This window comes from Falco punctatus (genome assembly GCF_963210335.1).
Source record: "Falco punctatus genome assembly, chromosome: 7".
Taxonomy (NCBI): Eukaryota; Metazoa; Chordata; class Aves; order Falconiformes; family Falconidae; genus Falco; species Falco punctatus.
The window spans coordinates 19637145-19652818 of NC_137587.1; the positions used below are offsets into that span (position 1 = coordinate 19637145).

A 15674-nucleotide genomic window follows, 5' to 3' on the forward strand; every position below is an offset into this window, starting at 1 on the left:
GTTAGCCATGAGGACCACTAATGGTGCAGTAAATAATGATAATCCTATCATCCTCATCCTCCTCATTGTTGATCAAGGAGGGAGGGCTTACAGCAAATAAGGAAAACCAAAAGCGGCAAGAAATGGGCCCAGACTGCAGATCATGACCTATTTAGCCCTCATAATTGCGAGAGCCACACACATACACAGCCTAAGACTCTGTGTCAGGGCATGTAATGCCAAGTGCCATAGCATGCCAGCAGGCAGAGACGCCAAACCCGGTGAGTCAGGCAGGAGGGGTTCGTGACTGCCACGGAATGCTGTCTTTGTGGTCTCTGTCAGTGGGAACCTCTTGATATTCTGCTGCTGCTCTGTTTGTCCCATTTCCCGGACTGTTGCTGGGTGCATAAGGCAGAAGCTAGTGAGGGGGAACCCTTCGCAGGATGCTCCATGTTGCCATTTTACAAATGTGATGACTGCTCGGTTTCTTTTGAGCTGCAAGAAATTTAAATGGAGACGAGCAAGCATTCATATGGGTTGTCATTCTCCTACAGATGCCAGAATGTCTTGGTAAAGTCCTGACAGCTGATGGATTGATTTGATTCATTGCCTGTTTAAGCAAGCATATGAGAGATGACAGGCTGTATAGATTTTAAAGACGTCTCCCATTCTTTTGCTTGCTGTAGGCTTAAATATTGTTAAAGATGTGGAGTTGACCAAGAGAGGGAACTAATAGTTAAGAGTAAGCAGTCAAGTATCAGCATGACAAGGTTATCTCCAATTATTTTTTCTGTTTAGGGGATAAAAAAAGAGATTTGTTTATTCACATTACACAATAGGGATGTTTGTGTACTTACAAGCAGTAAGGTGACAACATTTGTATGTGGCAAAAGTGTTCAGGAATAGAACTGTGAGTCCCTGAAAGACAAAGTAAGTTAGGTAAATGAGCAACATGATTGTTACAAAAATGATGTTTAGGTAGCTAAAACAAACAGGAGAAATAATCTGGGCTACTTACTGCATCAGTAATTCTAATTACATTATAACTAATAAAGAATGCAATTTTAAGCATGGCTAAAATACAGTAGCTCAAAAAAAATACAGTACAGAGAGACAGGAGTGAACATGCTTAAAACATGTGGAGGAATATTCATAGGAGGAAACATTGGACTAGAGCTCTCTGGGTTCTTGTCAGTTGGGGGTTGAACAGGGCTAGTAAGCGCTCCCATTTACTATCTCACACATTGGGCTGAAGACCTACAATTAAAGTAAGCAAATTTTAAACTAATAGAATATTTTTAATGATAGTCGTGATTTGTTGGTTGGTTCTTTTTGTTTGTTTGTTTTGTTGTGGTTTTTTTTTTTTAAATACCCGATTGCAAGAGCGTAGCAAGATTCCAGAAAGGGAACGAACAGTAAACTGACATAACCCTTGTGTTTTCACCCTGTGATCAGGACCTAGAATCAAGGACTGTCAATCAAGACTCCATAAAGAGTCTTGAATGTTGCAACTCATTAAGTAAACATAAAATACACAATTGTAAAGCTTACTCCTGTTATAATTTCTTAGCACGTTTTTAGTCTCCATATTTTTATTGCTATATGTCAGTTTTGGGGGAACATACATTTCAAGTGGTATATGAAGTATGATTTCTAGTACTCTGGAATAATTTGAGACTGTAATTTTAATAATTAGTTGAATGAGTGAGTAGTGTGTGATAAAGCTATAAACATTTAGCTTTTAAACTGATTTTCAGGTTTCTCCCAGCTCACTGAGATAATTATCTCAGTTCCAACTATTTAAAGCTTTTTCAGTATCCTCCCAATTGGAAGAAATGACAAGGGACATTGGTTCGTGTTTTCAAAGTTTAGTCCTAACCATTAGGAACAGATGTAGAAACAAACGAAAAATGGGATAAGGGAGTCAATGTCAGTTCTAGGAACCAATTCATTGAAAAATGGTCTGCTCCAGAGTTTTATAGAATAGGCTCAGTTTATACACATTAATGTTAGAATGAACAAAATATTAGGAAGAAGTTATGAATCTTTCACTTTCTTTACAGAAAAAGACTCTAACAGAGTTAGAGATTGTGGGTAAGGAATAAATCTTTGTTTCTTTTAGAATTCTTTGTTTCATAAAATACAGGCTTTCTGGTGAGATATGCTCTCCTCTCGTGGCACCTGAGTGGAGGAACTTACCCCACGGAGATCTTCACCACTGCCACCAGCAGAGACAGAAGTGAACTAACTATAAACAGTATTGAAAATCCTGGGGTTTAGGACCTGCACTTTCCTCTGCAGGATTTGATGTCAGCAGTTGTTCAGGGATGAATGTAGCTGGATCTCTTACCTGTTCCAGAATGGCAGCTCAGTTCTGGAAAGACCTGTGGTACATTTCCAGGTCATTGTCAAGAAACACCGCTTCCCGATGCTTGCAGTAATTGCAGAGCCCTGGGAAGCCAACAAAAATCTGAAACAGCATGACTAGATCAGCTTTGTGTGAATGTGACTATATTTCTTCCAAGAGCTTCAGGGTACTTCAGATGCCTTTACGCCACTGTAAATCTGAGCTAATAAACCCTGCCATGACCAAGTTAGCACCATGTAAAGTTAGCTTGGGTGTATCTGTCTTGGTGTTTCCTGACCTAAGATTATGTAGTGGCGTTAGGTTGTGTAAAGTCAGTGAGGTTGATCAAGTTTTAATATATGTGCTTCGGTGCTAATCCTGCTGTATCCAAGCTGGCGCTGGTGGTGCTTATGTGGTGCCTCTGCATTATGGTCTAGATGTAGCAGAGCTCATCATCAGTTCGATGATACTTGCCGCTTAAGTAAGTCCATATGCAGTGCTGGATCTGGGCAAATAAGACCTACCAGGAACAGCGTGTGGTAGCCTGGGTTGAACCCAGTGAACCCAAATGGGCTGTGTCATTTGGTGTATTACACTGCATGCTCAGTAATAACTGTCTGCAGAGTTTATTTCCTCTGTTTTCTGAGGTATTCTTTTATTATTGATAATGGAAAGTTGGTCATAAAAAGAAAACAATATGGTAGTTGCTTTTTAAACAAGCTGTAGGATTTATCTTCATGCACTTTGTTTTTCTTAACCACTTCTGCTGTTGTTTTTGGTTTTTCTAGTTAAAGTTGAAAATTTCTCCTTAAAGTATTTCTGTTTTGAAACTGTATTTTGTACTACCACTTGTTTTAAGGAGGTTAAGAGCACTAGTACAAAAAAGATAACTGAGGAAAATCTTTACGTTTTGGACAGAGAGGAATTGCCTGATTTTTAAGGCTGATTGCAGGCACTTTTGATAATACTGTTTTTCCACTTCCATAAAGAGTTCTGCCACAAACTATCAAGAATTCACATTCAGTGAATTGAAATTTGTAGATGTATGATATAATTTATTTCATAAAGAGTAGATTTGGGGGAAATAGTTAAGTACTGTTTAGGTAGTGGTGTATTTATACTAAATCTATGAGTATTTTTATCAACTTTTAACTTCCAGTCTTATTTTACATTATAAAATTATACTGTTTTGTTTGAAGATTTAATCTTCTAACAATTCAAGAGAATAGTTTAAAGTTTCCTTTGCGTGAATGGGCATCATTGTACCCATGTAAATCAATACAACTGAATTTTAGTCTCAACTTCTTTTCATCATCTCTGCTACCAGAGGAAAATAATGCCTTTTATCACTCAACAGGGTGCTTGCAGGGCCTGAGTTCAGAGCTTTGCATATGGAGCTGTGCTAAATAAACACTTTTTGTGTAATTACAGGAGACTCTTCTGTCCCAGGTGGTTCGTTAGGCATGCAAACCAAAAGGGGCAGGTATACAAGACTTGGCCCATGTGCTAATTTTGCCTAGAAAATAAAAAAATAAAAAAGAAAAGTCTTTTTCTTGAAGTCTTTGCCTATAGTGGAATTGTTTGTCTGCAATACATGTTTATGTCCCGTTTTTTGTGCTAACTAGCATTATTTTGCTATGATTACACCTTGAGGCTTCAAAATCTTACAGCTGCGTATGATTTAGCACTCTTCATTCAGGCTGGATTTGCACTTCGTTGTCATTGGGATTTCTGCAGTGTTATTAGCTCATTAACACATTTAGTATTGCTAGCTCATTTTCCTACTAATTTCTGTTAATCTCAGTTTGTGTCACTCCTCTGGTCTAGTACTGTGGACGAGCTTCATCTGCTTTCACTTGAACTTAGAAGATGAACCCAAAATACTCAGTAACTTATGTGGCTCTGTGGTCTGATCCTAGATCTCTCCAGCTCTGTGCCTTGTCTTTGTGTTTCCCTTGACCCTACTGGTAATTAAAAATTCATACCATCCTTCCTTGGAAGTCTGGTAGTGCCTGATTGTAGATTCAGGGAAGGCATCTTCTCAAACTGTACATACAGTGACTAGGGGAGTTTGGAGTTGTCGCCTTCTGCTTAGAGTTTTAGGTACTTTGTGTGCTGGAGGATGGCCTGAATCACACTGAACGAAGTAGCTTTTTTTCCTGTCCTTTTTTACTATGTGTCTTTGAGGTGGTTTATTTTAACCAAATTTGGCAGGCTATGTTGAACTGTGCAGAAAATACCTCAAGTTCCTTGAGGATGACAAGTTACCTGATTTCTGGTGTTTGGGGCTGTATGAGACATGAGCAGAGGGAAGATGGGGCACCGGGGCATGTGGGTTTGTCCTGGAGGATTATCTAAATATCAGCAGGTCTGTATGTATTTGCTGTGTAACAGTGCAAGGAGGGGTGTTGCTGCCTGCCATAACATAAAGTGTGGTTTCTTAAATCCTGTCATTAATTGATCATGCAAATGTGGGCTCACAGGTCCATAGTAAGGTGTTTGTGTTCTTCGGATAGAGGAAAGTGAGAGGTCACTGGAGTGGTTTATGTAAGAAATCCAGTGGGTTTAGATAAAATGTGTTATTAGGAAAATGGTATATAGTTTTACTTGTGATGGTTGGTTTTCTTAATCAGGCTGGCAGATAAGATACAAAATGTGTTAGCATCTGACATAGGCATACTATTTAAAGTTGTATTTAAAGATGCATCTAACTGAGATTGATTGTAGGCTTGGTTAGTGTACATTGCAACCAAGAATCCATGTAAGCTGTTAAGACTGGGCCTGTATAACATTCTGTGAATTGTTTCAGTTATTGTTAGCTAAGAAACTAAGCATGTTATTTTCCTGAACTAAGTAAAATACAATACATCTAACATTTGGGATAATAATACTATTTTTTTTAGAGTAATGGGCAAAACTCTCCGACATCCCCTAAAGCTGAAAATCAACACCTCCTGGTAAAGACTGCCTTTTAAAAGGAATGGTTCTTGGCATCTGCTCTAAGTGTATCTGTTTTAATCTGTTATAGGACTAATAATTTCAGAGGAGTCTAAAAGGAAGTATTACTCTTCAAAAGTAATTAGTTTTTGTTGTTGTTGTTGTTTAACTCTTCTCTTCCCCTCTCTTAGATGTGCTTACCTTCCACGCCTTTCCTTCCCCTCCTAGAAATTTTTATAGTTTTACAGTGGAAGGAGGTGCAACAGAGATTTTGTACTGGAAATATTTATTGGGGGGTGGGGGGGTGGGGGGGAAGCAAAACACAAACTTATCCAACAAACGTTCCATCAAACATATAGTATTCATAGCTTCAAGGAATTTATTTTTTTTATCAGGTACAAACAATCAGAAGTATTGATAATGCTGCATCTCCAAAGATTTGAATGTCTTTAATGGTTTGATGTTTTCCTTCTGAAGTTGACCTGATCACTGCAGTGATCGCTGTGATAGTGTGACTGAGCTGAAACTCAACGTTGTTAGAATATTAGATTAAAACACCCACTACAGAACTTGTAGCTTAAGGCCACACAAATATTGTAAAATTTAAATGATAAATCATTTGAAAGAGGTATAACCCACTAGATTAATAGATACACAGGAAAAATGGGTCATTTAATTGCTGTTAGAAAATGTGAGAAACCTTGGGGGGATTTAGAAGTTCATAGCCTTCAGAGAAGCTCTAACATAGATTTTTACAGCATTAGCAACTGTGGCACAGGTGGCCCCCTGTGTTCAAGAACAATTCCTGTGTCATTTAATTTATGTTTAAAGCTGTTGAGAAGCAGCCTGTGTACTTTCCTTGCCCTCATTGTTCTTACAGAAAGATTATTTCTGAGGTTTCACCCCTCTAGCTCTTGGAAGAATTGCTCTCTGTTTCTTAATGATTTTCTCAAGAGTTTTTTTTCTTGTGCAACACTATTCTTTATCTCTTCTCCCTCTGATGTTTGTTTTGCTGGTGTATTTATATAAACACACCAGCAACAACCATCAAATGCTTTCTTTTTGCTAAGCTAATCAAGAAAGCTCTTTTTACCTCCTCTGAGATGTCTTCTCTTTATCATTGCAATAATCCTCCTTTGCCTCTGGCTTACAGGTAGCATTACTGCTTCCCTGTGTTTTCTGGGAAAAAAATCATAGATTCACATGTCTAACTTGTATTTCTGGTTTATGATCACCCTGTTTTTCACTAGGTCACCTGAATGTTTCTCTTCTGATTTTCTGGTAGATTAGCTCCTGTCTTTTATAGTAGTACTTCTTTGTCATTCTTTGAGGATACCATTCTGGCACTTCATCTGAAGGGAAAGGGAGAGAAGACTTGTTCTACTCTGAGATGCAGTAAAGCACGGTTGCTTTGGGATGTTTATGAAGGTGGATGTTAAATTTTGTTCCCTTGGAAAAGTATAATTAGATTTTCCCTATATTTTACTATGTGATAAAAGCTGTGTGAAAAGCAAAGCAGATGATGGAAATGTTCATCAGGTGTGAGGGTGTATAAGGGAGTCAAACTAATTGCTGCAGTCTTGTCTTTAAAATCTGTGAAGTTGTGGTTGATACGTTGTCTGCTGTGTTGACCTTTACCTGGCCAGAGGAAATAGGGCCGGATACATTGTACTGGTGATTACTGATGCGGCAGAGAAAGCACAAAAATGCTTTTGCTGGGTCGGTGAGAAAGAGGCTGCTTAGGGGATTTGGTGAATTGAAATAACCAGAATAAAATAAATGTGTTCCCGCCCTTGTCTGCTGAGAGCTTATATTTGGGAGTGAATTATAATACATGAACTGAAACTACATCTAGTTTTGATACTCTGAGTAATGCTGAACGCCCAATGAAAATACATTTTAAGTTAGTAGAAGGTATGGTTTGCTCATTTATTTCAAGCAGGTTAATCTCAACAGTGTGCTTTCTTTGATCTGCAGGCTTCATCTGATAGCTTGCGGGAGCAGCCTTTGTCTTCCTTTGTTTTCCTATCAGATTTTCACATTACTTCTTACAATAAAAATTCCCACCAGTGGATGCATTCTGTAACTTGTTCCAAACTCTTGCCACCTCAGCCTTTGTATTTCTGATGATGAACTTTTCAAAGATAAAAGGGAAGATGAGCTCAAACAGTGATGTGATCAGGACCTTCTCAGCTACTTTCACTTTTCTGGAACTGTTGCTGTTCAGGATATGCTCTTTGGCAGTAGAAATTCAGTGGTTATGTAAACGTAAAGGATACAGCACTGACTTAAAAAGACCCTGCTTATTTTTGGAATGCATTTCTTTGTTCTTGTGGGGTAAAAAAGTCATTTGCCATCTGGATTTACATGAAAAGTATTAACAGTCTCTGATATTGCATATTGTGTACATCTTAATCTCACCAGCATGTTGCTTTGAACTTATTTTTTCACTAATTTGATGAGTTTTATACTTAAAAAAGAAAAAAAACAACTACAATCCATACAAAAGAGAAATTCCTTTCTTCATGTGACTATTTTAGCTTTTTTAATGCTCTGTTTAAATAAAATGTTTTTTTACCCTTTTCTTTTGTGTAACTCTCAGGTCAGAATACGTGAACCTGTGGAGGGGGTGGTATGTTTTCTGCAACCTGACCCTGCTTACACCCAAGCAAATGTTTGAGTGCTGTTTGTGGGCTGTAAATACCACCATGCTTTAACTCAATTTTTATAATTGTTTCTATTGTGACATGTTTGTGCAGATACTGCACAACCTATTAGTAACTATGTTAAGGTGCTACAACTATTTTTGTTGTAAAATAATTGTGGGTTAAAACTGAAAGTGTTGCCATTTTATGATTTCATTCTCTTGTGTCTGTTTTTAGCAGAATGGAATTTAAAATGGAAATGAAAGGGAAAGGAAACTTGAAGTTTGGTGTGCATCAGTGCCTTGCAATTTTGAAAATAATTTTTAGGTTATCTGTCATGGAAAAACAAGATATTTGTAATTGAAAGATAGACTGTCATCCTTCAGTCTTTCCCTTGGTCTTTCAGGTCTCCCTTTTGAACTTGTTTAACCCACCTATGAAAAAAAAGTGATAATAGGATTATAGAAAGTAAGTACAATGTAACAAAAAGAGAATTTTAAGGATACAGTTATCTATAAATTAAGTGAAAATGAGCAACTAGGCAAAGAGGAGACTAGGATTATTACCTCCATTGAGGAGAAGGCAGATTGGGCTTTCCCATTCATGCCTTTGTACTAACTTTAGCCCTGTTCGTTGTGCGGGTATCAAAGGGAATCCAGATTTATTACGGTGATAGCATTTAGATCACAGGTTCTTAGGAAACCAGCCTGCATTGTTTCTGCTAGGCATGGACAACATGTTTTCTTAGCAGTGATAAGCATTTGCAATTTGCATGCCGACTAGTAGTTCTTTTTATTCTGTAAATAACATCATAGAGATTTGTGTACAGATATGCAAATAGTATAAGAGCCTTTATAATTAATTTGCTGTATTCTGTAATAGGTCTGGTGAAGGTGCTACAAAATTTCTGTAATATGCCATCTGTTTTGTATGTTTTCTGGTTGACATGCAATCACTTGAAAAATATGTCAATAGCAGAAAAAAAGAGGCAGGATATTTCTCTCTCATGTATTTCTGTTTGTGGAATGTGCAAAATACCTTAAAACTATTTTAATAGTAAGAGAATCAGTCTTTATAGTCTGCTACCATCCTATTCCTTTGCCTTCTTTAACGTATGCCTATAGGACAGGAATTCTGTGTTTGCAGAACAGGGTCTTAAAGACAGATATTTTAAGATCTGAGAAAAAAAAATTATTACCTTCTTATATCCTAAAACATAAGCTTCTTTAACAGTGTTTGTTATGTCTTGAAGTCAACAACATGTACAGTTACAGTAGGTAAAAGTGGGTGCATGCTGCAGTGTGTAAGGTTGGGTCTATAAAAATACTGAATCCTGCTACATTTGCATTCAGTGTGTGGAACAGAACTACCTGAATCTGAAATGAGACTTCTGAATAATGCTTTACTGCAAGCAAAACCAGACTAGAATGCAATGCTGCGCCATACCAGTACTTTCCACAACATCCCAAGTGTATCAAATAGTTTTTGTATTTATCAGATGCTGAATGCATCTGGTATAAAAACCTAAACACACAAATGATCCTATAAAAAGAGGGGTAAGGAATGGAGATCTGCTACAGGAAGTCTGCCAAAAATACTACAGACAGATGAAGAAGTCCTAAGAAAAATAATACTTCAGTGCATCTGTTCAATGTTGTCAGACTAATAGTGCATGACAATTATCGGTGACTGTCTTTCCAAGTGTAGCATTTTTGTTGTCAAGATGGTTTTTATCAACAGGTAACCACAACTAATCTAAAAGCATTTCTGAATTCTGAGAATTGAGAGGAAAAGTCTGGCACATAATAGTTTTCTGGAACTGCATATTTTGATATTGGAGAAGTAAACATTATTATTAATTTTCTTTACCAAACTATAGATAGCCCCTCATTTTTTGAGGGTAATGATTGCATTTTTTCTAAAGCATATGATATGAAAGTGACTGATAACAGCTGTAGAATTGGAAGTGATTTGATCTAAGGAGGGCTTTTGCTTACTGGGAATGCACTGTGTGGGATAAGAGATTAAGTGACAGTTTTAAAGGGTGATACTGTTTTCAAACTGTAGGACACACACACGCACAAAAAAGTTCACAACACATTATATCCTGCCTCTACTTGAAGAAAATACTAGTTTACCTTCAGAGTTGAAGGACTTTTCTCCTGCTTCTCATTTTGGAAACCAACAGGCTAATAATACATTTTCCTTCAGTATGGTCTCTGTTAAAGAAAGCAAAGGGAAAAAAAATGTTTGGACAGATTTAGAAGTTCACAAATGCCAAGTGGGAAGGCTTCACAACTGCTGTAAACTGGATGTTTGCACATTCACAGAGTGTGAATACAGATTTTAACCTTTTCGTATGGAATCTTGTATGCTGAGTAATTGACAGGTGAGAACTATATTCCCTTCTTGGGCTCCCATCTCTGTTATTTCCTAGGCACAAGACTAGACAGGGGTCAGAAATGGAGCATCAGTAATGCAAGCCAGAAGCTGGAAAGTAGGACGAATGTTGGGAGAACTGGAGCTCTTGCTAAAACCTCTTCGTTTTTCATACATGCAACAGCTCACTTGGAAGTCAAACTGTTTAATGGATGTTTGGGGATTTCCTCTTAGCGTGATGTTTTTCAGACTGTGTTCCTGAGGTGGGAGTGGGTTCAGTCTATGCCTGTGATATTTGTGCCAATATTAAATTTCTTAAAAAAACATTTCTAGTAAATTATAGGCTGTCATTGTATGTACAATACTACATGGAACAAATGCATTTTAGGGAGCTTCTTTTGATGTGATTATCCTTGTCTATAGGGAAGTATGTGTGTGGGGTGTAATAGAGATCAGAGGCTCGGCCACCTGGTGTACATGTAGAGGGGAGAGCAGCTAACAATTCTGTCTCTCCATAAACCACATACTCGACACTGCTTAAATACTATCTTTTATAAACTTGGGGGGTCTGGTAGTGTTGAAGATAAAAATTAAACTTTGAAACAAGACAAGAAAATCCTGCATGGGGATTGTGTTCATATAGAGGTCATATGCAAAAGTCTGCCTTGGTTGTGCTTTAAAGACAAGAAGTTAGGCATAGCCTTTGTGCATTTATTACAGTTCATGGCTGTGATGCAAAGATTTCTTTTGTCTTTTCTTCCCTCAAGCCTTAGAGTACCATTGAACATCCTGATCTTTCTGCCGTACCGTCAAACACAGTTTCACCCTATGTCCTCTTTAAACTAAATAGCTTGAATTTCAATCAGAATATACCATTTTTTAAAATGCATTTATGGTTTATGGTTTTCTAAGCCATGTAATGCCTGCTCTGCTTGATTCTTTCCACCCCATGTTTATTGCTAACACTTGTTTTCTTACCTGGGCTAGAGTTAGCAAGGATGTGAGGAAGCATGGCCTGTGCTTGCATGCAGGTCAGTAAAGTGCAACAAAGTCTTACTGTAAGAAGTCTTATTCCAGCCCATTCCACTGATTTATTTCCTCTTACTGGAAGCTCTCCTGTTGCTATCGATGCTAGTAATTTAATTGACAGTTATAGTCAAATGTTAGTTTTCAGAGATTTGATTTTGGTGAGTATTAACTAAGCTGTTGGAATTCTTGGTTGTTAAAACTGGGGTTGAAATTTTTCACATTTATCTGAGGCATCTGTGTTTTCTGAATCTGGCTAGAACAGTAACCTAAGAAAAGGCTTGCTTGCGAATTTGCAGCTTCCCAGTGTTATGACTCTCCTACTATCAAAGAAAAAAATGGAGAGGTAAATTTAATATCTTTTTCAGAGCTTGCAGATATTTGACTGATGTTGAGTTAGTCTTTTTAGCAAAAGCTTGTATTTCCCAGCTCTGCTAACTAGAGTTTAGGGTTTTTAACTTCTTTCATAAAAAGGGTATTATAATATCAGAATTCTGTTGAGACAAGTAAAACAAAGACAGTCTCTGGCAAATCTAGGCTTTAATTATAAACATTTCCTTCAAACACATTTTATTTTATAAACTGCATGGGTACATACGTACAAATAATGGGCAGGTTTACTGATAGATAATTTTATGTTGTTATTTTTCAATGTCCCTTTAAAAAAGTTTTTGATCAGTTGCAGTAGTTTCCTCAATTATAATTGTGATTACTTTTGATGAGGAGATTGGAGAAGACAGCAGAAGAAATACAGCATGTTTAGATTAAAACAATTAATGTTTAAGAAATATTTGATTTGTCTGTAGTGAAACAACATTATCAACCATCATTTTAATTCATGACATGTAGCGTTGGGCTAGGAGATGTGTCAATGCATCACTAGTGTAGGATTCCTGACAAGACAGTAGGTAACATGTTCTGTTTACTGTTTTGTTGCCAATATTGACAAGAGGCAAATGCAAACTCTCAAATACCAACTTAGCTGGAATTTTTTTTCTGCCTTAAAATCTAGAGTGTAGGTTGTTTACGAGTTTGCTTATCTTGGAATTACTCCTTTAACTCAGGAGTTAGTGACTGTAGATTCAAGAGTGTTGGTTTCAGTGCAGTGTATGGGCACGGAAATGAAAAATCTCCGAAGGGTCAGGTGCCCAAGGTGAGCTGCTGTGGCAAGGCGGGTAGCCCTTGTGAACTCAGTACTGGTAACTTTCAGTTTAGTATAGACACAACGATTAAATTGTGGTGGAAGGAACAAGCCATCAGTTCTGGACTTCCTTAGTGCAGGTAGCTGCTATTTAAACTGGAAATCCATGACAATTACCTCGATGACAAGAGCATCCTTGTGACACACTGCCTGCCTTTTGGGGATCCTGTGTGATGAGCAGCTGTTTGGTAGAGTTTTCAGAGACAGCAGCTAGGAGAAGCTCAGGATTTCAGCTGGTTATTACAGTGCTGAAGTGCAAAGCAGGTAAACTTCCTATTATCAACACTTGACAAATACTGCTGTTACTGTCATATACTGTCCACTGCCAGGTTTTGTGTGAGAGCTGGGGCCGCTATCTGTTCCATCAGCTACTCCAGCACCTTCTTCTGGGACTCCTTGTTCTGGTACTTGTCTTTCCCAGCAGACCAACGGCCTCAATGCTTGTGAGATGCGTTGGCAACAAGGGGTACTGGTTGAAACATTTTGTGGTTTTGTAGTGTGTGAGGTAGGCCTGCCACAGTATGTATGTAATCTGTGAAAATAACATATTTTGGGGATGATTTGCATTTTTTTGATGCTGGTGATGCATGTGAATATTTACAGATGTAAATGAAAAAGAGTATTTAGAGAGCAGTTAGAAAGAAGTACGAACACTTGCTTTTGCAGAGGATTTTGAACACATCCTCTTTCACCAAATGTGAGGCTGTGTTCTGTGTTGGAAGATGAGTAGTAATGCATTTCTTCATAAGCTCTCTTCAAGGCAGATAACCTTGCTAGTTATGGCAAATTGATCCTTACACCAGTTTTGCCATATTACGTCCTCTGTGTCCTTCAGAAAGTTTGCTGTAGTTGGAAATAACTAATTCCTTTGAACTGATGCTGATTATTTTTTTGTTTGGTTGATTGGTTGGTTTTTTGTTTTTCCCCCACCTCTCAAATTGACTGGTGGTGTTGAAGAGAAATGAGTTCACTTGTGGGCATGGGGTGCATATGCTGAAAGCATTAGCCAAGAGAACAGATTTGGAGTTTCAGGTTTAAGTTTGGTCTTTTTTTTTTTTTTTTAATGTAGTGATGAAAATGAAAGCACATCACTACTCTTTTAAGACTTCTGTGAAACTTACTTGTTGTAATTTCAATTACAGTAACTAGCTGCTTTACATACACTTTATAAGTTAATTATAAGCTGTTTGAATAGGTTTTTGCTCTTGATTGCTTGTTTTGGATATGGCTCCTATTAAACATCTTTGCTAACCCATGAACAGCTGTGAATTGAAGTACATAGCGACTCACTGTTTCTGATTAGGTGAAGAATACTGACTGGTGCATGATTAAAGACTCTGCTGTTGCATGTGTGGATATCTGTGTATACCTGAGCATCCGGTGTTTGTCTTTGACACTTCTGTAGCCACAGATGGAGAAGTAGTAAGGACACCAGCTAAAACTGATTGTCTCTGTGTAATCTGTGGTACAGTGTTTAGCACTTTCCATTGAGTTGGTTTATCTTTAAATTAGGTGAAACCTCACTGCAAATCAGACTTTATAGATGAACATACAAATTACACCCAATACCAAAAAGCGTTTCTAGTTAATCAAAAGCACTGCATTCTGGTCTTAAATTTCCACCTCTTCCCCCCGCCCCCCTCTGTTTCTGTTTTGTTTTGTTTTAATTTTATTTCTATTTTTTTTAGTGAGTGACAGTTGCTTCAGGAACCTTGCCGAGGATCGTAGTGGGATAAACCTTAAAGATCTGGTCCAAGACCCTTCTTTGTGAGTATCTGGCTCTTATTGCTAAGCAAAGAAAAACTTCTTCATGATATCATTGTGAGTAGTTTTGTAATTATATAAAGAAGTAGTATGATGAAGTATACTTAGTGCTTTAGTGGTAATATGCTTGCCAAGTTGTTAGTCTGTCATATAGACAAATATTATTAGAACAACGTTGCTTTTTACATGCTTCTGTTCATGAACTAACATCTAGTGAGCACATATGGTAAAGGGTACAAGAGTCGTTAGAGGTAACAGATTGTGCATGTTGGTATTTCTATGGAGGAGTTGTGTGCACATTGTTGCCCTCCTTTTTTAAGGAGGAACTGTATATAAATTAGGAATTACTGGATAATTATGTTATCATCAGTTATCTTAACATGTAGAATCTCTTTTATCTGATTTCATACAGCTGATATTTATTTCCTCCTCTACTACCTGTTTTAATTCAAGTATATGAGCAGATGATCCAATTTTTACTTCATGGCAAGCCTAGTGCTCTTCATTTCAATGTTGTATTTTCCTCTAAGATAAAATTCAACCTCATGAGCTCTGAGCCAGACGTGAAATGATATCAAAACTTCTTGTGGGTTTTTTGTTTTTTTGGTTTGTTTTTTTCTCTTCAGTTAACTTCAGTACTAGCTGAAAATGTTCTTGCTAGTGTGCACAAGTGTAGCACTTCTTATGAGGGAAGGGAAAGATGGGTAAAATTCACATATTTTTACCATGAATGATAGTGCATTCCACAGTGGGTCCTAACATGATGGGCATTTATACTGGCAGAGCACATTTTTCAATATTTGTTGAGAAGTAGTGGAAAATAAGGTATATTTGACATCTTATTTCAGTTACAGAGCTTTTTTAGTAATGAAGTAGATGCATAATCTGTTTTGACATTTTGCTACAGGCAAATGGCATCTATCCATATATACATCTGTTCTTGGGAATTTTTGACATAGTATATGTAATATTTGATAATTTATACTTCTGAAACCATAGAGGAACAGGGGACAAGTGTAAATATTGCTTGAGATTCACCGAATTAATACAATGGGTAAATTTTTAAGAATTACTATCCAAGTGCTGAAGTCAAGACTATTTCAAAGGTCTTAATTTTCAGTGAAAATTTGCCTTTTGGGTGTTTGGGGTTTTGTTTTCTTTTGGGGAATTGTATGTGGGTTTTTGAGCTACAGGTATGCTGGTGTGCTTCACATAGATTTGGTTTTGCAAGTCTGGAGTTTACTTTCAGTAAGGATGAATTGCCTTTGTTGTAGAATGATCTTTTTCCTTACTGTTTATCAAAAGTGATGAAATCTTCTAGTTTCCTCCCCTGACCATAACTTAAATGAAGACGACTGTAATCTGCAAAATAAATTAAATAGATTTCTGTTGCTTA

General features: G+C 37.3%; 1 protein-coding gene across 10 annotated transcripts in view; it reads left to right on the forward strand.

The window, feature by feature from the left end:
- GPHN (gephyrin) overlaps window positions 1-15674 on the forward strand; it is a 290823-nt gene that overhangs the window by 74484 nt on the left and 200665 nt on the right. For 9 of the 10 annotated variants that reach the window (XM_080396439.1, XM_080396435.1, XM_080396436.1 and 6 more), the window contains exon 2: window positions 14203-14281. In XM_080396439.1, coding sequence (XP_080252565.1) covers window positions 14203-14281 — 79 coding nt within the window. Of the gene's footprint in view, window positions 1-14202; window positions 14336-15674 lie in introns of all 10 variants that reach the window. The other variant, XM_080396441.1, reaches the window with a different exon arrangement.